The sequence below is a fragment of the Balearica regulorum genome, chromosome 9 (assembly GCF_011004875.1).
Source record: "Balearica regulorum gibbericeps isolate bBalReg1 chromosome 9, bBalReg1.pri, whole genome shotgun sequence".
Lineage (NCBI taxonomy): Eukaryota > Metazoa > Chordata > Aves > Gruiformes > Gruidae > Balearica > Balearica regulorum.
In genome coordinates, this window is record NC_046192.1 from 536,087 (window position 1) to 557,685 (window position 21,599).

Genomic DNA, 21,599 nt, shown 5'->3' on the forward strand with positions numbered 1-21,599 from the left:
ATGTTTTCCTCAAACTTTATATGTTAGTTTTTTTAACGCCCTGAGATGAAATGGACATGCTCCCGCAAAACTCTTCATTCTGGACAAACTCTTTCCTATCAGCAAATCCACTTCATTTTTTTTTTAACTAGACTACTCGTAGTCTGGGGCGGGGGGGCGGGGGGGGGGGATGCAAGCACCACTTGCTTTGACCTCGAGCTGTAGCTCTCTCTGTTAATCACCTCCATCGTTTCGGATGGAACTGGCATGACTAGCCCACTGCTGCAGTATGCCATCCTGCAGTTGCCTGACTCGGCTACTGTCTGAAAATGCCTGGCCAACATCAACTCTGCAAAAGCCGCTGTGGGAATTCACCAGGAGCAATTCCTATTTCAGCAGTGCATTCATCGCTTTCTCTTCCGTGGGGTAACCTGGTCCAGAAATTATGCTCCTACCCTCACCCCGAAGACGAGTCCCTGAACAAAGCCCCTGCGCGCTTGCAGCAGAACGACAGAGAACCTCCTTAAGTGAGAAGAGAGGGGAGGAGAAAGCGTCGCTCTGGCTTACAGCAACCCCACCTCCCAGTTATTTCATCTTCCTTACAAGGCTAAAGCTAGAAGCTTTCCTCGGCCGCCTGGGTCCCTTAAAAGCAGCAGAGCGAGCCCCGAGGATCCCGGTGGAGTGGAGCTGGGATGCGAGGCTGATGGAGATGGGGAAGGAGATTCTCCGTGAGCCCTGTGGAGAAGGCTGGTGCTCTCCAGAGAAGTGTGATGGTATCCTATGAATCCTAACCCAAGTGTCCATTGATGCAGATCTTCCAGAGAAACATGAAACCAAACCCAAAAAGAAATCACTGAAGGGGACAAAAGTGCAACATGAGAGGTAAATATATTTTTCATTGGGAAAAACAAAAATAACTGGCTTTATTTCATTTGAAAATCATTGTTGTAAGTAGATGTCTAAAACTGGGGACTGAAAAATACATTTACTAACATCTGAATAAAGACTTTGGTCTGACTTCAACAGTAACACTGATCAACAGATGAATTCAGGTGTCTCTGAAGAAATTTTGAATTTTCTCTTCAGGCATTCACACCTGAAAACTTTTTTAAAATCTGCTTTTCTGTTTTGCTCTCTCTTTGCTATTGCTGAAGTTTTTCGAGTAGTAGTATGCACGTTGCTTGGGGGGGGGGGGGGCGGGGAGGAGAGATGTAGGGTGGCAGAACCAAAATCTTAACTGAGAATGTAGTAAACTGTCTCCAGCAAGACATTTCAAAGTCTCCCGCCCCCCTGTTCTCACAATAGTGCCATTTCTTCAGAAAGATCCATGACCTACTGAGCTGGAATGTCTGTTGAGGTTACTGTAGCTGGTATTTGGGATTCAGGGTTGGGTTTTTTTTCCAGTTTAATTGAAACAAGCTGAGATTGTCTACGGATTCTATGAATTGTTTCCACGCTCTGACCATCTAATCTCTCTGAAGGGTAATTCTGGGACTGTGGAATCTGAACTGGAAAAGAGGAAACACTTTGCTAGTTCAGAACTGCAGTGCTGCTGAGGGTCATGCTGCCAGTGAAAGTCAGTGTGGCCGAAAGACAGAAGTCTTTGCCTCTTGTCCGTAAGATGCACCGGGACAGATGTTTTGCAAATACGATACCGCTGACTTTAGCGTAACGCGAGGTGTAATACTTGGGGCTTCTGATTTACAACTTTGCAATGCTAGAGGGCTTACAGATGCTTTTATTCAACAGGTAAAATGAAGAACTGGCCTTTTGAGAGTAGCTGCTGGGAGCTGTGACAAACCAAGAGACCAGAGGATTACTACACAGCTCCCGCAGATATTCACCTAAGGCATCAGGTCAGCCTTCAGCAAGCGTCTGCTGAGGCGTGGGTTCGGCAGCCAAGGATGGAAGTGCTACGCCGTTCCTCAGTCTTTGCTGCAGAGGTGATGGAGGTTTTTGACAGGTCTCCCACTGACAAGGAGCTTGTGTCCCAAGCCAAGGCTCTCTGCAGAGACTACATAAATTCAAGGCTAATTCGAGCGGGAGTCAGCTGGAGCAAACCTGAGTACAACGCACCAGTGCCTGGTGGTAAGCTGGCCGAGGTGTCCACCATACTGCTGCGACTAGGTAAGCCCCTGCGAGTATGGGTGGGAACTGAAACCTGTATGGAGAGGTCCAGGCCAGACTAAGCTTTCTGGAATTGATGAGTGCCAAGAGGCTTTTCCTGTGATGATATCAAGGTTTTTCTTCTCTGTTTTGGGCATTTAGATTTGGTTTTGGTGATCTTCCCTAAACAGCTCCTTTACCTGCCTTTCCCCTGTCCTTTGGAGCACTGCTCAGCACAGTGTTTCTGCAGAGCTACTTTTTTCTGAGGACTTACGACAACTTAAAAGCACAATGCAGTCCCAAAAGCAAACTAATTTTATCTGCATAAGATTCCAGCTGTGTAAGTTTTCATAGTAGTTTCAGCAGTCTTTCTCAGCTTGGCATTTTAACAGGTCTTGCAGTGTTTTCTGCAGACACAGATGACTTGGCTGCCGTGATGCAACCCTAGCTGGCATCTAGCAGAGTACTGCTGCCTCTAGACTCGAGCTTCATCTGTGGCTCATCCAGCTGCAAGGACGTTTAATTTGGGGGCAGTCGTTTAGACCATGTGCGTTGGAGATTTTATAAAAACCGCTTTTCAGTGACAGTGTGTTTAATTTTCCTTTGCCTACCTTAATCATTCAGCAAGACATGAATTTTCTTGCTTTTAGTTGGAGCAAGGAGTTGGCTGATGCCTGGCATACACTGCCGGTCGGTGCCCAAACTAGCCAGCCCCCCTCATGGCCAGGTGACTGCCGGGCTGCAGGGAGAGCGATTTGGAGGTTATGCCTGCACACTGCTACGTGAAGATGTGCTCTGGAGTCGTGCTTGTACCAGGAGAACCCTCTAAATGCTGACAGCTGCTTGGCCTTTTGCTTTAGGTGTTAGCCTCCTGCATGCTCAAGTCGAGCTGTTTGTCTTTTGGGATCTTGACACTCTTATTCTTGGAAGTTGCTTCCAACATCCCGCTTTGCCTGCAGGCTGATATATTAGTTCACATCTGGCTTGGAAACTACCACTAGCATTTGCATTTGATTTAATTACACCAAAGTTCAAGTAAGTTGGGTGAAGTAACCTTTAGCTGGGCCTAACCAACTCGGGACCAGGCTGGTCTTCCCCCTTCCCCCCATTTCTTTCTACTTCTGTTTGACATTATCACAAATTTCTTTTTAAGGCATAGCTGTGTTTCTTTTAACTGCCTTTTTTTTCTTTTTTTCATTCATTCTTTTTCATTTTTCTCTCCTATGCTGGCTTCTATTTTTGTTTTCAGTGGTTGTTTAGTCTTCGAGGGTTTTTTTTTGTTGTTGTTCTGTCAATCTTTGCCGCCTCTTTGTCCTCCATTTCTTCTCTGCCTGGGTTGGGGGTTGAGATTTGTTTGCTTTCAACCAGCTCTTCTGTGGGTGGCCAGGAGCATCTTAAAGGGCAAGCAGGTGGCAGACTGGATCTGAAGGCGTCTCCTGGATGACTCTCCTGTTACTTATTCGTGTCCAGATGGAACGATTTGGCTGATAGTCCCAGGATCTTGGCGCCTTCTCTGAGCAAATCTGTTTGGAGAGAGCCATGTGGTAGCCATGCGACAAGAAGGGTGAGCAGTCCTCCTTGTTAGGATGAAGAGTTGTTTCCGAACTGTTTGTTCAGAAATGCCACCTGCCACGGGGCCTGTCCCTTTCTTTTCCCCTTTGTGGCTATAAACCAGTACAAAGCCGAGTGGTATCCAGCCACCTGCCAGGAATGGTTAGCTGCTTACTAAGCAGTGCAACAACCCAGATCCATTTTTTCTCCATGATAGCGCTGAGAAGCCTCTGGAGATGAGAAGTCAGAGTATTTCCTAGCCCTCTTGCACATCCCAAGAGTCGGATGAGTGGGCTGGTGGGCTAGCAGAGGCGCTGGGCACAGGCGATGCGGTTGCAAAGTCTTGGGGAGCGAGAGCTCGTCAGCTCAGTGAGGCTTAGCAGCTACTTTGTGCAATTAATGAGTCAGAGGTGGTAAAACCTAATGGTATGGGCAAATGAGACACCCCAGACCAACCTGCCATATGTGTCAGAGGTCTGGTTTATCTGAACTTGTCTCTGCTCTAGCCAAGTCCCAGGCGAGTGCTCTTTCACCTCTGCACTGAGTTTCTGCATGTGGGAACTGTCGCTGCTGCCCTGCTTGTTCCTCCGTGGTTGCTGGAGGAAGGAGGAGAAGCACAGAAATTGCTCTAAATTATGCAAAGTGCACAGTCGGGCATCTGAACATGGACACCGAGGGCTGCCACCAATGTAACGTGCTGCTGGAGAGGTCCTGGGGTCCCGGAGGCAGGGAGCCTCTGTGAGCCTGGACTGCTTTTCTTCTCCCGATGCTCTTGTCCGCCCTGTGCATTGCTGCAGGGCAGGGCCCACTTTAACAGCGTGTGTGCCTCCAACCCAAACGGGCCCTGATCTCATCTGGGGCCCCCAGGCACTGCTGGCTAAAAGCTGGAACAGTGGCAGGCCTCCCATGCCTCCCTCTTGGCTAACCACGGGCAGGGCTATCCCCGTTTCCTCCCATTTACAGGGAAGCCTGTATGCTCCCTTTGAGGAGAAAACAGCTGTTGGGTAGTGCCAGTAAGGTTTCCTCTTATCAGGGCTGACCATGTGTCGGCAGGGTTTCCTCTTGCCATCAGATTGCGTGGGACAATCCCACAGGCACAAAGGGTCCGGAGAGCTCGTCCGTGGAATTCTGTAGAGCTGGGCTTTGCCTGTGCTGAGTGCAGTTAAATGAATTAAGGATCAGTAGCTAATGACTCTATAACAAGTTCCTGACTGGGGTGGCATCTTCCTTTTCAGTTCCCCTCTAAATTAAATTTTTGGGAGGATCAGTTGCCCTCTGACTAGGGCAATTCATCTGGGTCTTGCAGTGGGATGTAACCCAGTTGTGACAGCTCTGCTCTTCCCCTGGGTGCTCCAGAGCACCTTTGTGCAGGACAAGGACATCTGTATCCTCCTAAATCTAAACCAAATAGGGACTTCCCATGCACAAAGGGCCTTGGTCCCATGCAATATCTGCATTGTGTAATGCTGTGCAACCCTCATTAAATATCTGTGAACTCCTATAGAGAGATAAACCCTTTGGAAACTGGACCTTATTCATTCTACTGCTCAAAAACAGTTTGTTTTGCTAGCGAGAAAAAAGCTTTACTGCTGTTGCCCAAGCTCCATAGCTCAAACGTGTGGGAGGAGGTTCTCTGCTTGTCCTTGGTATTTCCGTCTTGGTCTTCAAGCTAGCCTAACACCTCCAACCATTTCCCAGCTGGGGAGAAAACAACGTGGAGCTGAAAGCACACGTCTGTGTGTGTGTCAGGAACCTTGTTGCTGAGGAGTCAGCCAGGCAAATGAACATCTCTTTAACCATTTGGAGAAGAGAAGGAACTCCAGATCGTCACTCAGCGCCTGTGCGAGCGTAAAATAGCTGAGCTGATAGTCTGCTCAATTAATATTGTGCAGCTCTGGGTGGATCCTTGGCTTTCATCAGCCTCCAGCATTCTTGAGTCGCTCTCGTCTTGAGGCTTTTTTGTACGAGTCTGATGGGGTGCTGAGAAAGGGCGTATCTCTCAAAACCTTATGTAGATGTACATGCCGCCTTTTCACTTCTGAAGAAAAACGAGGTGGCTTTGCTTATCTGAGGCCTGTCTCCTGTGTTGGAGGAAAGGCAGGCAGCCAGCCTGGGAACATCGTTCGTATCGGGGATCACTGCAGCCACAGCAGTGGGACAGGGCCACTGCCTGTCCCCACTGCCTTCAGCAGCCCCAGGCGCAGGGGATATGAGGAAAGCAGGATGCAGGTGGCAGGGGATTGTGTCTAAATGACCCGGAGCACTCTGCTGCCTGCTTAAAATAAGGTGGAGCTGGGTTTAAGCCTCTTTGGCTGGAGGGATACGTGGGGTGGCCCCAGCTGTAATTCCTACACGGTGAGAACAGGACTTGGTGCTCTGCGTGCTGACTCCTGACTCTTTGTTTCCAGGGGATGAGCTGGAATACATTCGCCCCAACGTCTACCGGAATATCGCCCGCCAATTGAACATCTCGCTGCACTCGGAGACGGTGGTGACGGACGCCTTCCTGGCAGTAGCTGCGCAGATTTTCACTGCAGGTACTGTGCCCTGACAGATACGCAGACAGAGCTGGGCAGAAAGGAACGGGATGGAACCACCTCTCTTGGAGAAGGCATGTTTCTGGGATGGCCTGCAAGGTGGGGCCTGGTTTCTGAAAGGGCTGTGGGCCGTTTGGCAGTGTGCCCCACTTTAATGATTTAATGAGAGCTCCTCTGTGCTCTGTTGTTCTGGCAGGGAAATGCCTTGTTTTATTATATCCTCCTGGCAGGTTCTCGCTCATTCTAGAAGGCATCTCCTGCCCTTCCTCCTTAGGAGGTGGTGTTACCTCATTGCACAGGGAGGTCACTCATTCCAAGCTCCTTTGCTCACCATTGGCAACTGGAGAAGATTCATTACATGGGAGTCTCCCTTGTTCCAGCTCGCACTGCTGATGCTGGGAGCCAGAACCAACTCATCACAAGGGAGTTCCTCTCTTCCTGGCTTCCCTTCCTCCAGCAATAGCCAGAACTGCAATGGAGCCTGCTGCTTCCAGTTGCTGCTTCTCTTCTCTTGTAGTCAGAGAGACAGAGGCCTTGGCCCCCGCGGCTAGCTGTTCCAGACAAGCGAGTGTTTTGAGCTTTCTCACTGCTCAGACGTGAATGTTCATCTGGTTCTGTTTGACTGATCCAGAGATGATTGCTGCGAGCAAAGATATGCTCCGTGCTGTGTTCCTGTGAGGGAACCTCAGCCTCCCCTGCCTTTGCGCTTGGGAATGCAGTCTGGGGGAATCAAGGGAAGAGAAACCTTTCCCGTAGAGAGATTTATGTCAGGCAAGCCCTGACACATTTGTGGGTTTTCTGCAATGTCTTCTTGTGTTGTCCATGGAAAGGACAGTAGGTGTTAGACACTGGAAACAAACAAATAAAAAACCCCATACCACAAACCAAACAAAAACCCCTCAAAAACCCCCACAAAACAAAACAAAAAAGGATAGCTACTTGCTAGCAGCATAGTAGTATGAGAACACTGGATCCAGTGACACTGGCATGGGAAGTGTCACAGGAGGCAGGGATTCTTGTTACTTTGGGAGTATTTGGCACAGAATAGAAGTCCAGGTGTCTGTTGTACTTTCAGATAGGCTTCCTCACTCAAAGCCTTCACAATCAGCTATGCATCTTTACGCATATGAACTGCGTGGGAACCACTGACGCCCTGGAGAAACCCTGTGCTGCGCTCCTGGACTTTGGATCTGAAGTGTGCTGTGGTGGAAAGCACAGATCCTCTCCAGAATCGCAGCAGATGACAAAATCGATCTCTGAGAGGCACCGCTCGAGCAGCGCTCCTGGCAGGTCAAGCTGGGCAGATTTACCCCCTGGATCAGGGAAACTGAAGCTGTGTCATAGGAAATGGATGGAATTGGATTCTGTAGCTAGAAATGCAGGTTGCCGTGGCACTGGGCTGCCCGGGAGGCTATGTGGGCTCAGAAAGCAAGAGCTGGGCAAGTGTGGCAGGAATGTCTGAGTGCGGCTGTGTTCAAAGTGCAGGTGCCCTGTCTTATCACTTAGTGCTGAGCTTTACGTGCGTCAAGGCTTACAGAAAAGTGAAGGTCAAGTTTGCAGGCTTGGGTATTTGTATTGCAGGTAAGTAGGTTATCTTATTAGATGACTGTAGCTGACTACATCAGAACTGGCCTACCTCCACAGCTGAAGTGACACAGGGAATTGAGCCAGAAAGGTGGACGGCTGCAGGTGGAGCAGACCACGCGTGCTGCTACGCTGCATGAACATGATGCTGGGGAGAAAGCCCTGCTGGCCTCTGGGAGTCCTGCTCTCGCCAATGTGTATCGACAGATTCATTGAGAGCTGCGTTTTTTTTATGTTCTTCAACATCTCGGGCTCAAGCTCTGTTGCTAGTGCTGCCCCTCGTCTGAGGACACCGTGCTGCATAAATGGCTCGCAGTTGGCTGGCTACACAGGGGTGGATTCAAACCTTCCCGGTGCTCTATATGCTCCGGTTTTTCTTCTTTCTCATCTCTGCCTCAGAGCAACTAACAGGATAACCCGTGAGCGTGGAGCTGGGGTTGTGTACTCCATGGCTTTTATCAATTCGTCGTTGTAATTTCTCTTGCTAGAAGGCTGCTGAGTGGCAGAGGGGGAGGGGTTTGCTGATTTTTAACATTCCTGGATCCCAACTTCAAGTCTCAAGACTCAGCATTTAATGCTAAATCCAGCAAATCACAGTTGGCTGTGGCAGCCAGACATTCATTCCCAATTTTTTTCATAGTTCAGAGGAAAGAGGCTCTTATTGAGCAAAGGAAATCAGAGGCTCAAGTGCAGTCTGAGTTTTTGTGCCAGTTACCAACAGCTAAAGCATCTCGGCCTGTTTTTCACTGTCCAGTTTATTCAGAAAACAGCTACAGTCTGACGCTGCAGTGCCTAGACATCCCAGGGAGCCCTGTTAGCCACTCGCAATGCCTTCCCAGCAAGGGAGTGGGGGATTTTAACCCTATCTTTCTGAAGAGGTTTTCTCCTTAATCTTTTACGTGGCCTTCTTCCACACTCTGGTCTGGTTTTGAGTCTTCACACAGTAGCTCTGGCTGTGCTCACTTCCTGTTCACACCGTCTACAAGTCTTGATTAAGCACAAGCCCTGGACAGACCTCTCAAGAAGGCAAGATTGAGGACATCTGACATCCCTGTCGGTCCCACTGCATGGGTACATCGTGCCATATTCAACTTTACAGCGTTGTCTATTCCAGTTATCTTGGGTTTGGCTTTTCTCTGGTGTAGTAAGGACAGCTTGAATCCCAATTACGGCAAGATTAACAGCTGAGAATATAGGCAGAAAGTGAGCAGGGCAGAGAGCATGGTAAGGCTCGAGCTGTATTTTGCTTCCCTGTTTCCATACAACCTGTTAGTTATTTGGGGCAAGGAGAGCCCATCCATGTGGAGGCTGGCACTGCAGAGCCCTGACCTGCTTTGGATGTTGAAGGATCTGCAGCAGCATCACCTCTGTGACAATACCACCGGTTCTGCTGTGTGGTCCAAAGCTGCTCCGCAGCCAGCAGGAGACTTTCCGCTGACTTTAACAGGCTTTGGACTGGGGCCTGGCTGAGCTGGCATTTACATTAGCTGTTTAAATAAATCCCAGAAGGAAGGGGTCCTTGGTGGAAAAACAGAAGAAAAAAAAGGTGATGCATTTTCCTTTCCTAAAGGAAACAGTTTCCTCCAGTTGGTAAGAGCTGCTAGACATGAGGGCTCTCTCAAAGCTTTCATCCTGGTTGTGTGTTGGTTTAGGTGTTCGTCAGTTTTTAATCAAGAGTTGGGCTGAAGTGAACCCTGTGTAACAGGGATGCACGGTTAGTGGCTTCTCAGGAGAAAATACTTACCCCTGCAGGAGCAAATGCTGTTAGAAATGCATGCCGCTGCTTCCTCATCACTTAGGCTTTATGAGTTGAGCTTCCTGCCTTGTGCACATCCTTCTTGGCTGCTTTCTCTCTGCCAGAGGAAAGTGTATTGTGTCTGGCTGTGTTCTCTCAGCTGTTGAAATGTAGCACTTGATCATGTTTCTCTTACGTCTGATTTGCAAGTTAGGCTTTGATGCTGAGTGGAGCAGAGGGAAGTTTATTTGAGTAACCTTGGATAGTGTGGTGCACAGTCGAGTCTCATGGCTTCTGGAGCTCTCCCCTGGGGGCAGGCAAGCTGGTGTGCAGCGGGAACACTTTCAAGAGCGGTCCTCTCCTGCTAATTCATTTTCCCCTGGGGGCAGGCAAGCTGGTGTGCAGCGGGAACACTTTCAAGAGCGGTCCTCTCCTGCTAATTCATTTTCCCCTGGGCTCGCCAGTGTTTACATACCTTCAGCTCCGTGACTGGCCTTGAGTCTGCAACTTGTATTTCTTATTTTGTAAAATGCCTTCTAAGCAGCTTTTCATTTTTTCCATGTCCTTTTGTTCCATCTCTGTGAGCAGAAGTTTCAGAGCTTTTTTCTTTTTTTTTGATCACTCCTTTCTGGACCAGTTTTCCATTCCCTCTTGTCGTTAGCTCCTGTGCATGCACAGTGGGAAGCTGCGAATAGATTGTCTCGCTTGGTGATGAGTGCCCGTTTCACCCAATGTGGATGGCAGCCAGACCTTTTGAGGAATTTGCAGCAAGACAATGTGTCTTCTCTGCTCACGTGCACTGGCCAGATGCAACTCCAGCTTGTGTTGAGGGATGCATTGAGCTAGGGTCACCCTGACCCTGGACTGGACATCGCAGGGGGCAGAGGCACTGCCCTCTCGGTAGATTGTGCTCCTCTACCCCTGCCAAGGGAATCCTTGAGAGAGAAAAGTTAATGGAGCTGGTGTCCTGGAAAGGTGCAGATGGGGGCTGCTGTGTCCTGTTCCCCTGCCCTGCCTGGGGCTGGGCGGCTGCTGGAGCCCTCCTGGGGCAGAGGGACCGGCCACAGGCATGGCCCAGCTCTGGTCTAGAGCAGCTGTTAGAGGTGTCTGCCCTTCCCTTAGGGTCCCCTACAACATCGCGTGCGAACAGGAGTATAAGCTATGCCTTGCTGTCTCGGGTGAGGAGCCCAGCCGGCTGTCGCCATCTTCTGCCTCCAGCAGTGGCAAAAGGAGTTTCTGTGGAGAGAAATCGGGAGGGGATTTCCTCCTCTCCCACCCCTGTGGCCCAGCTCCACTGGTAACAGGAAAAGCAGACTGAGAGATTGGTTTGACCCTTATAGCATCCTCTGTAAAGAGGAGAATAATGGGAAGTGACCGCTGAGCCATCACCACGATAAGCATCGGCCAACAACTTGCCCTCTTTCTGCTATCCGTGTGAAAGGGAGAGGGGCTCTGTCCATCTGCTGGGAAAGCGTTCACCTCCTGCAAGTCCTGCAGCAAGCGCCACTAGGCAGCAACCTTGGCAGAGAAGCCCGAGCTGAAGGGCTTTCTCTTCATCCTCACTGGGAGGAGAGACCTGGACTGACATGGCTCAGAGCAAACTGCTTTCCGTGATAGGGAAATCATGGGTCTATCGAGCCTTTATTGTTCAGAGGTTGTGGATACGCGTTTTTTCTGTTGGAAATTGAAACTTAGGTTTTAAACGAAGTTAATCAAGACTGCAGCTGTCTTTCTCTACCAGGGTGGCCTCAGCCCCCCATCAGTCTTATTTACTGCCATGTAAATATCTCAAAGCTACTGGACTTGCTTCAGATATTTAAGAAAGAGAGCTGTCAGTAAAAGCTTGGGAATAAGCCAGTGAACTCTTCCCTGGAATTTTGGGTAACTTTGGTTCATGTAACTCAAGATGCAAGGAGCCACATTTCTGCAGGGGTGGAGAACTGTAAAAACTGACTTACACTAAAGCTGAGTATAAGCCAGCTGCGGCTCTGCTCCAGGACACTGTGGTCAGCAAGAGGCAACCCCTTAAAGCCTCTTTCGCTGGGTGCAGAGCTATTGACCTGCAACAGGACAGCCCCTTTCTTGCCAGGAGAAGCCCACTGTCTAGTATGTTCTCATGTGTTTTTATAGCCTCTTCCTGGCTCGTTCTGCTAGCTGTCATGGTGACACGCAATGTGAGAAAGACAGATAAATAGTGTGAATACCACACAGGCAGTGAACTTCCTGAGTGACAGCTCTGGGGAAGGGACACCACAGGGCCTACTCAGAAAATAAAATCAGAATAAGAATAACAGCCAATTTAGCAGTATTAATAACTTCCTCTGATCTTGGAGCTAGTGTTGATGAAGGACAGAGCGTCACAGGAGACTCTGAGCTACTGCTGTTACTGTTGCTACAGAGCCTCACAAAAGGATCATCTGTCGATTTTGATCTTGCATCAAAAATGGCATTTTTGGAACACTGAATGGATTTTCTTCAGTTTAACAAGCCATTCTTGTGGCTAACATTTGAACAGTTTCTCTAAAGTTTAGTACTTTTTTGTTTAAAAAAAAAAAAGCAATTCCTAAAAGTGTGAATGTGAGGTCCCTTTTGGGGCATGAAGTGGAAGGATCGTGGAGATGCTCTGAAACCTGCACGTGTTGTAAAGGAACATGGGGAGCTCTACTGCGGTGTGAACGGGCGCGAGGAGTCTGGAGCCTCATCCCAGAGAGGTGGGTTGGAGACCTGGGAGTGCAGTGAAGGAAAGAGGGCAAGCTCTTCCCTTAAATTGTATTTAAAGGTTTGCTTTCTTAGCTGATAGATTGCTGAGCACATCCAGTTTCTTGATGGGATGTTTAACCCCTTCTGGCCCTTAGATCTAGTGACTGAACTAATCTTTCCTCTCTCTCATCTGTTTTCTTTCTTGTTGCAACCCAGCAAGAACACTTTTACATGTTTTTAAATACTGAAACTTTACCTGGCTTCTGGCTACATTTGGGAGAGACCTTGGACAGACTCTAACACTGTAAAATACTTCACAGTATGTTTGTCAGATACTGCTGTTCCAGATAATAAAGAAAGGGGGGGGATTAAACTTCCCACTGGATCCAAAAGAAATCCACGTGCCATTGTCCTGTGGTGGTAGTTCTACATGGGTGCAGAAGGGTTGCGTTTCCAGGTCACCCGTCCTGATAAAAGCCTGATGAGGGACGACTGGCTGCAATGTTTAAGCATGGAGGATTTATACCCGGTGGTGTTGGCAAAGTGGGGGGGACACCCAGGGAGCTTGGCTGGTACCCAGAACTGGGCTTGAGCGCTTATCGCTAGCACTAACAGGAAGATGACTGCTGCTGGGATAACGTCCATGGAGCATTTGCTGCTGGCAGGTCAGCCTAGCGGGAAGGCTGTTTTCTGGGAGATTAGATAGCTGACTGACACTCCGTCCCTGCACTGCCTTCAGTGGGATAGCATATGCAGTGTTAAGTATTGCAGGCAGAGCGGCCAAACTCTTGAAGCTACCTGGTTTTCTGGTGGCAACTGAGATGTACTCCTTACATCAAGGAGGAGGCTGACCCTCTTGGCCCTGTATCTTTGCCTCCCTTTTTTGCTCTTGTGTCGTGATAGACTGACTGAAGATGCTTATCTCATGTGCTTTGTGTGTCACATTGGAACAGTCTCCTCTGATCGACGGTTGGACTTGATGGTCTTAGAGGTCTTTTCCAACCTTAAAGATTCTATGATTCTATGATCTAGAAAAAAAACCAGGAATGCTTTTGAGGGTATTTAAAAGTTGTGCTGGTGACAAAAACCCCAGGTTGCTCAAGCTCTTTGAATTCAATCACCTCCTGTGCAGCGTGTGCATGGCTGAGAGATAACGGCAATATAAACCATGGTGGTGTACATCTTCCCTATGTTGATGATGCCTTTGGGCTGCTTTCTCCAAAGCTGTGCACCCAGTGCTGAGATGGGGTCAAATCATGCCCAGGTCGGTTCATTTAATTCTGCTCCTCCAGGTGGGGAGTTTTCCCCAACCCTGGTTCCCTAGTATTTCTTTCCCCCTTGGTGGAGAGCATGCAAAACTGTGGCTGCACCTGAACTCAGAGCTGCGTGGGCACACGTAATGAAGGAGAGCTGTTTCCGTTGATTATTCAAGACTGAGCTATGTGTGCGTATGTAAATCTGAATGACTTTTCTTCTTTCCGTAGGCATCACGTGGGGCAAGGTGGTGTCTCTCTATGCTGTGGCAGCTGGGCTGGCGGTGGACTGCGTGCGGCATGCACAGCCAGCCATGGTTCACACCATTGTAGACTGCCTGGGAGAGTTTGTCCGCAAGACCTTGGTGACATGGCTGAAGAGGAGAGGAGGCTGGGTAAGAGATGCTGTCTGATCAAGCTTGCTTCCGCACATGCAGACCAGAAAATAGCCCCATTTAATTAAAGTGAGAGTGCCCCCACTGCAACTTTATGCAGAAGAACATTGAATGAGGTTCTCTTCCACAGCCCTGTGGCCACCACCGTCCTACTGACACTTATGCTAGACTCCATACAGCTCTGTTACTGCCTTGTGGTTCCGTCCTTGACAATATCAGCTATTCTGGTCTTCAGCTTCCTGCGTAGCTGTGCCAGACTAATTCAATCCTGACCCGCTAGTGCTTCTTCTGTTCCTGACCTGAACATCTCTGGAGCTGCCAGCCAGTTGTAGCCGGAGACTGTAAATAGGGGTCATTCTCTTGGGCAGCTGTTTTCTAGAAACTGAATGAACAGGCCTGCCAACTTATTTCCTCTTTCATCTGCCCCACAATTCCCCAAGTCAGAGTATATTAATATGACTTCCCACCATAAGGAATTTTAGAAAACTTGGTAGTTTGTGCCATTTCCTGACCTGACCCTGATGATGCTCCATGAATAACATGTGATATAGCTCAAATCGTAGCACACTTATGCTTTGAAGGGCACTCGTAACACCCATCGACAGTGGGAGGGCTCGTGGCTCTGGCACTGGCCTGCCCTGAGGCTGTGGGTAAGGCATGGTGCCGCTCTGCGTTGGCGTGGGGCTTCATATCATATGGCTTTAAGCATCTGATTTCTTTGGTTCTCTCTATACCCAACAGGAAATAGAGTGCTCCTGTGGAGGATGATTCAGAGTAAGAACTTTACTTCAGTGCTGTGGAATAGCTAGGTGCCTGTCTAGTGACCTCCCCAGGAGGCTGAGATGGCTGGTTGGCCATGCTAGCGGTTGGCAGCTGGGTTACGTACGTACCAGGGTCTCTGTGCGGGTCTGGCGGGGGATATAGACACTCCTTGGAGCGATACAGCCAACAGCACTTTGGGGTACTGCCTGGCAGATGCTGCCTAGAGCTAAATATTGCCATATGATACCACTGAGCTCATGGGACATGTTGTTCCCAAGGCATGCAGTCTGTCCAGACCGAGCCGCAGCGGCAAATTCCCTCCTTTGCAAGAGGTGATATTTATTCCTGAGCCGTTGGGAAATAGTCAGGCTCCCCAGCCCACACAGACCCGGAGAGAGGAGGATGGCTTTTTCGAAACTGAGTATTGCCTCTGTGCTGAGACTTCCCAAATGTGCCTGTAGCTGATTCAGTCACCCAGTTTCTCATGGAGTGAAGGCACCTTTTTGATGGATGGCAACTGGAAAAGTAGTGTTGTTCTCATTTTGGATCTCTTGCATTTACTAAGTGTCATTGCCACCTTAAATCATCTCTGCCCTTTCTAAAACTGTGTGACCTTGAGGCCAGCTGGGTCAGGGAACTGTTTGCTTGGGCTGAAAAGTAACCTTTGATTTGAATGCCCTCATCTGTTTCATTTTGCGTCCACGCAAATAATTGTGCCGAGGTAGGTGATGAGGATATCCTGGGAAAGCGACTGATTAAGCAGCACTGTCCCTGCCCACGAAATCCCTGCCTCAGTATCATTTGAGGCTCGCTTTAACGGGGTAATCTCTAGAGCTTGTTGAGATGTATTCTGTGAAGCAATCTTTCCTTTGGAAAAAATCCCTTTTCATTAAAATTGAAATGTTGCGTAGGAATGTGTCTCCTCCTAGTCTCCAACTCATTTTTTTTTCTTTGTTTTGGTAAAATATGCATGTTCTGATAAGTTAGCATCTTGCTTTAATTTTTATCTTACATTATTAGAGTTCAAAACAGGGTGTTTTGATACTTCGAAATGGATATTTTTGGAAAGTTTGTTGCATAGCAAACAGGCGACAAAACCCATCCCCTGACCAGAAGTGGTTCCTTGCAGCTGAGGCGATAAGCCCTGACCACTGCTAGCTCCTCCTGCCGATCATCCCTCTTTGGATGGCTGGTGCGTTGCTATTGGAGTTGCCGAAACCTACGCTGCTTGCGCTCGGGATCTGGCCCTAAGAAAGGGAAGCCAATCTGACTGCCCCAGATCAAGCAAAACAACTGTAAAAGCTGCCGGGTTGTGCTGATTACAGCCTGTCTCCAGTACCCTTATTGGCAATTTTGGGCTGAAACAAGGAGGTATTTTTCCCTCTAGAAATGAGTGGTTCCTTCAGTCTGGGGAAAGGCTGCTAATCCTCTTGCCATCTTGTGCTGTGCTTCCCTGAATGTTCTTCCTCTTGATCTAGGCACTGCAGCATGAAATTTCCCAGCCTTGTTCACAAATGGGCCAGACAAAACAGCTCTGTAGTGGGAATCCCTTTCATCTGCTGCCTGACCTAGCTGGTGCTTGGTTTGTCTTGGCCTGGAGTTCTTGTTCCCCCTGTGCACGTGGCCCCCGTCTCTTACGCATCGCCTCAGGTTGAGCCTGCCAAGAGGAACCACTGTGCTCTGAGCTGTTTCTGAAAAGCCACCGTGGAGACCTTGGAAAGGTGTTTGAAAGTCTCCACTCAGCAGCAGGTTCCCATGCTGCTTCCATAGGGTGGAGAAAGCCCCTACCCCCCCGCAAAGCCCAAACTAAACCAAACCTCTTAGGAGAAACCAGAAATGTTTAACCCTTTGAGGCATCATCTCTCTCTGGGGAGAGTTTGCAGCCTCAGTAGTGGCTTTACAGTAGAAGAGAAAGATTTATTTATTTTTTTTTAGCAGCTGTTACGTGCGTTTGCTACAAAGACGAGCATGGGACTTGAACTTGTTTGAATAATTAACAGGCGGAGATCAAACTGCCATTGCAACAGTTTATCAGTGCCTCACAAGACTCAAAGACCTGTTTTATTAAGTGGCTTTGAAATTTTCAATTCCAGTGCCTTATCAGGTATGCTTTATTTGGATAACAATAGCTAAGGCGATTGTTAAACAGCTGAGCAGTTTTGTTTATCTAAGCAAGCACCATACAGATTTTTAAGTGCTTCTGACTGTAGCTCCTCTTGATTAGCCGCAGTGAGGTCATTGCTTTTGGTAGGGCATAACACAGCTGTAAGGAGTTCACACTTTCTCATCTGGGAGTTAACCCGCTGCAGCTATAACCAACCTGGTGTGCATATTTGGGCTTTGTACTGGTTCACCTGAGACACTAAAGCCCTTGAGAGCTTAGGTTTCATATTGATCAGCTACCCCAACATCTGCATACATGTTCAGGCAGGTACCTGAACGTCATGACTTCCCTTGACTAGAGAGACAGCTTGACACAACTGTGTTTAAATCTGACACCGTGCCATTCCCTAAAATTGGACAGGCTGAATCAGTTCAGACTTTTTTCAAATGCAAATAGGGTGAATTTGCTATGCCATCACTGAAAGCATTTAGGCAGACACATTTTACTTTCCTCCACAATACAGATAAAGTACCTATAACCACCCGTACTACATTGCAGCATCTTCCGTTAGGTGCTGTCTTGGCTGCTTGCTACGTCTGCTTGTGCTTGTGTAGCTATAGGCAGCAGCATTTCCACACCTTGGTGTTCAGCCTCAGGAGCACTCCACGTGCTGATTCAGCTTCCTCCTGTCATCCTGTTTCTTCCCATCCTTGAGTGCCTGTATTCATTCCTCCTGCAATCTCCACTTGTCAGTTATTCGTGGGCTCAGCGTCTCCTCATGCTCCCCGGAGAGCAGCGGTGCGGGGTGATTCAGCGTGCCAGCCTTTCAGACTTCCTTGTGAGAGAGGAACTGCTGGAGCTGCGTGGGAGGCTGTTGAGGCTGCTGCTGTTGACAGACCTTTGGTCTGTAGATGATGGTGGAGTTGGTTAGCACAGCTAAGCTTGAGAAGGAAAAGCTTTTGAGGCTGATGGATATTTGCCCTCCTTGTGACCCGATTCTTGCTCACATTTGCCACCCAAAAGCCGTTTCTGAAAACCGCATCAAGTTGATGTGCTGTCGGTGCTCCCTCTGTTACAGAACTACAGTCCACATCTCCTCGTGCTAGGCTCAAGTTTAACCACAAACTCAATTATATTGCTGGCAGAACTTTCATTTGTTTCCCCCTCCGGAAGATGCAATTTTCTATCTACCTCTGTCCTGTTCACTTTACCCTCCAGATATTTTCCACCTTCTCCTCCCAGTGCCAGCTGAGATCCTGTCTTCATGAATTTGCTGCATTGTTGTTGGTTTTTATTCATTGCAGGCCAGCTTCTATTCTTGTTAATACTTGAAACTAGCTGCCCAAGCGATCTTTAAATCTGGCCCACGCGTCTGGGAGGCATCTCTGCCAGCATACGTATTTCAACAAACAAAGCTTGCATTGCTTTAGATTTAAATTCGGGGTTGGCTTCCTTGAATGAGTTCCAAATAAAACATTAAGGCAAGAGAAAAAGTGCAAGCGACTTGAGCTGATATTAAACAGGCCAACCTCTGGGAAGCATCTTGCTTTGCAGCAAAGGATGAGAATGCTGATATTGCCAAGGCTTCCTAGCCCTTTTGAAAAGGGGAAGAAAGTTTCTTTTATTTAGCTATTCAAAATGGAAAATGCTTGACAATCTTCCTGTAGCACTTCTTTCCCCAGGGGTGGCTGAAAAGGGGGATACTTCACCTTGTTGATGCAGAATGAAGAAAGTGTATTTTGCAGAGCTCTTGATTTAATAACCGGCAGCGTGTGGAAGTGTCAGAGCGAGCACTTGTGGCTGCTGACGGTGTGGCGAAGTGGTGCTGCAGCAGTGGGGGCGTGGGGCCGGGAGAGGCGGCAGTGGTGGCTGTCGTGGTTCTGGGCATCTCTCTCTGATGATCTCTGTTTCCTCCTCATTAGGCAGACATCACAAAATGTGTGGTGAATACTGACCCCAGCCTTCGCTCCCACTGGCTCGTGGCCGCTGTTTGCAGCTTTGGTCACTTCCTCAAGGCTATCTTCTTTGTCCTGCTGCCTGAGAGATGAATCGGAGTCGCCAAGTGCAGCCCCCCCTACCCCATCTCCTTCCCCGCTCCAGAAGCAGTGGTAATGGCAATCTCTGAAGAGGACGAAGAGAAGAACTGAGACAAACAAAAGGCTTGTTCTCCTCTCCCTTCAGCTGGGAGCAGATGATCAACCACAGTCTCTCTTTTTTTTTTTTTTTTTTTTTTTCAGCCACAGGAGCCTCTCTCACCATTAATCCTTTCTAGAGTCTCGTTTCCCCGGGTGACTCGTGTGTGTGGCCCGGTCATTGCCAGTCCCTGGGCACGCTGACTGCAGCTGTGTGCAGCGTGGGCTGTCAGACCTCTGTTCCTCACGGCTGTGTTGCATGCTTATCCTAGTGCCAGGCAGAGGGGAGGAGGAAGGGGAGATTATTTGAAATGGGATAGAAAATAGGAGACGGGGAGAGTCCCTCCTTTGCTGCGTGTTATTCCCCTTTCAGTCCTCAGGCTCGCCTTGCATCAGTTCTTGTTACATTTGTGCTTAAACTCCATCTCCTTCTTAAACTTAACCCTGACTTGGTGGGCTCTGCCTACAGCGTGGTGGAGGGCGTAATGCAGCTGGGGGTTTTTAGCACGATAAAACCAAACGTCCTGTCGTCGGATGCTTCTCCCCGACACGTCTTGGAAATCAGAGTGAGCGGCTGTGCGAGGGCAGGACTAGAGGGCAGTTGCATGTGGTGAAGTTTGCAAGTGTATTTCGTTGACCCCTCTTACTGCACTCACACGAGAGCAAGGGGCAACACCTTCAAGCGACAACTCGGGACTGAATTTTGTAATGAAGAACAATGTTTTCTCCACTGAGATTTCATCAGAGCTAAGCATGTAAGTAGGAAAGGCTGGGGGGCGTGGGCAGGAATTAGGGGAACAGTAAATGAACTGTCTGATGTTGTGAAGGGGGAGAGCTGTGTCAAAAGTAACTGATTTATGTGTCTCCTTTAATGTCTTCAGAAGTACAATTCGCAGTCGTCTTTGTGGCAAACAATAAAAGAAAATAGGTGGTGTTCCAGTATTGCAAAGGGTATTTCGTTTGTTTCCAGAGTTTAAAATTCCAAAAAAGGCCAGAGCAGTGCAGAGACAAACACTCAGGCCATGCTAAAAATACTTCAGTTTTTCCCCTGGTAGAACATGTTAACGTGTTAAAACTACAACTCGCCCAGTTCATGCTAGGAATTTAACCCGCATTGTTACCGTGTCAGAAGCGTGCTGTTCTCACCCGCTGAAGCGGGGCCTCGCCACTGTCAGCAGGGGAAGGCCGTGCAGCCTCTTCTCTGCCAAAGCCTCTCGGGAGACGCCCTGCTCCGTGCCCTGCTCCCGAGAGTGTGGCATCACAGAAAAACACTCTTCTGGATTAAGTACATGTGGCATTACAGGAGTTTTTGCTGTTTTTTTGTTTTGGTTTGGTTTTTTCCAGATTTCCCTCCCACACCCAGTGTTTAGAGGGGCAATACCATTTCCATCCAGAAGTTACAAACAGGTTTGAGAATAAAGCAAAGCCTTTACTTTTCGGTTATATCTCTGTGACAGGTTTCTGCTAGCTAGCAGTTAGTAGTGCTGTGCAGTTGGTCAGACCGACAGAACCACCGGCAGAGGATATGGAGGTGGTTATACCCTTGCCCAGTCCAGCTTTTTACTGGGCTAGCCTTTGGCACTTCTGCTGATGACTTGACACGTGGGTACCGGGCTCAGCTTTACCCAGGCTGCTACACCCGCAGTGAAGGGTGCGTTACCGGCTCACTCTCCTAGTATTTTTTCAGTAGTAATGTGGAGCAAAACCCCTTAAAAGCCAACGTCCTCCATCCCCAGTCCCCCAACAAAAACACTCACCAAGAAGGAGAAAGCCTCCCGGTTCATATGGAAGCTGCGTGCTGCCTTTGGCAGCGTCTCGCAGACTTTGGCTACGCTCTTAAAAGTTGGGTGGAGGTTATACCGATGAAGTTCCCAGTGTGGATGTAGCTGATGGTACCCTGAGGTTGGTGCATATTTGTGTGTGTGTAAAGCTTGCAGCAGTTCCCCAAATAAAACTAAATTGCCAAAGGAACAGGTTTTGGGGGTTTTTTTGTTGGGTTTTTTTTTCTCTTCTTCCTGACATAATTATATTGGCATTAGGGGTTTTGCTCACACCTCTTCCACTTGGGATTTTCTTCCTTAGTTTCCTGATAGATCAGACTACGGAAACTTAGACCAGGTATAGTGTGCATGGTGAACTAAGCTAACCACGCTTTGAGCAGCGCAGAGAGGATCCCCTCTGATCTGCCACGGACCCAGTAAAAGCAGGGTAAGTTCATCGCAGGGGGATGCAGCTTCATTGTCTTAAAGGAGCTTATAAAAAACTAGCCTGGGTTTCTGGAAATACCCCGGTTGTGCGCAGACTTTGACTCGGAGAGTTTCGCAGCTCGTGCAGTCCAGCTTGCCTTATCGTGCCTAGTGTTTGATGAAGTGGATGTGAGGTAATGGCGCTAGCAGTCCAACACGGGCACTGTCAAGACCTTTCTCAATTTAGATGCTATTTGGAAATGTAATACTTAAGGCTATGACTGCTTTTTCAGTAAACAAGTGATATCAGAAGGACTATTAAGGGACATAAAGAGTTAAATGCACCAATTAAATGGGTTTAATGAAAAGATAATGATAAGCCAAGTAAAGCAGCATTGCTGGAAAGGAATGTGTGTGGGTGGGAAGGGGCTTAGAGAGGCAGGCAGACAAAGACTCTGGAAACTGCTGATAACGTGGTGAAGCTCTCCACAAACAGGTTTCAGACTTCTCTGGCTTTTGTCTGCCGCCTTGCATTTGCTAGTCCCCACAAGGTACAGCCCAGAGCTGAAGGGTGT

At 48.5% G+C, this 21,599-nt stretch overlaps 1 protein-coding gene across 3 annotated transcripts; it reads left to right on the forward strand.

Moving 5' to 3' along the window:
- Positions 1-578: 578 nt before the first annotated feature.
- Positions 579-19,780, forward strand: BOK (BCL2 family apoptosis regulator BOK). 3 transcript variants are annotated; one of them, XM_075760632.1, is made up of 6 exons: positions 580-861; positions 1,384-1,595; positions 1,729-2,106; positions 6,045-6,173; positions 13,677-13,840; positions 18,629-19,780. In XM_075760632.1, the coding sequence occupies exons 3-6, from the start codon at positions 1,884-1,886 to the stop codon at positions 18,752-18,754; spliced, it is 642 nt and encodes a 213-aa protein (XP_075616747.1). In that variant the 5' UTR covers positions 580-861; positions 1,384-1,595; positions 1,729-1,883; the 3' UTR covers positions 18,755-19,780. The 3 variants fall into 3 exon arrangements, with proteins under 3 accessions (XP_075616748.1, XP_075616747.1, XP_010303146.1); XM_075760633.1 differs by lacking the exon at positions 1,384-1,595 and having other exon boundaries at positions 579-861; positions 18,633-19,780; XM_010304844.2 differs by lacking the exon at positions 1,384-1,595.
- The last annotated feature ends 1,819 nt before the right edge of the window (positions 19,781-21,599 follow it).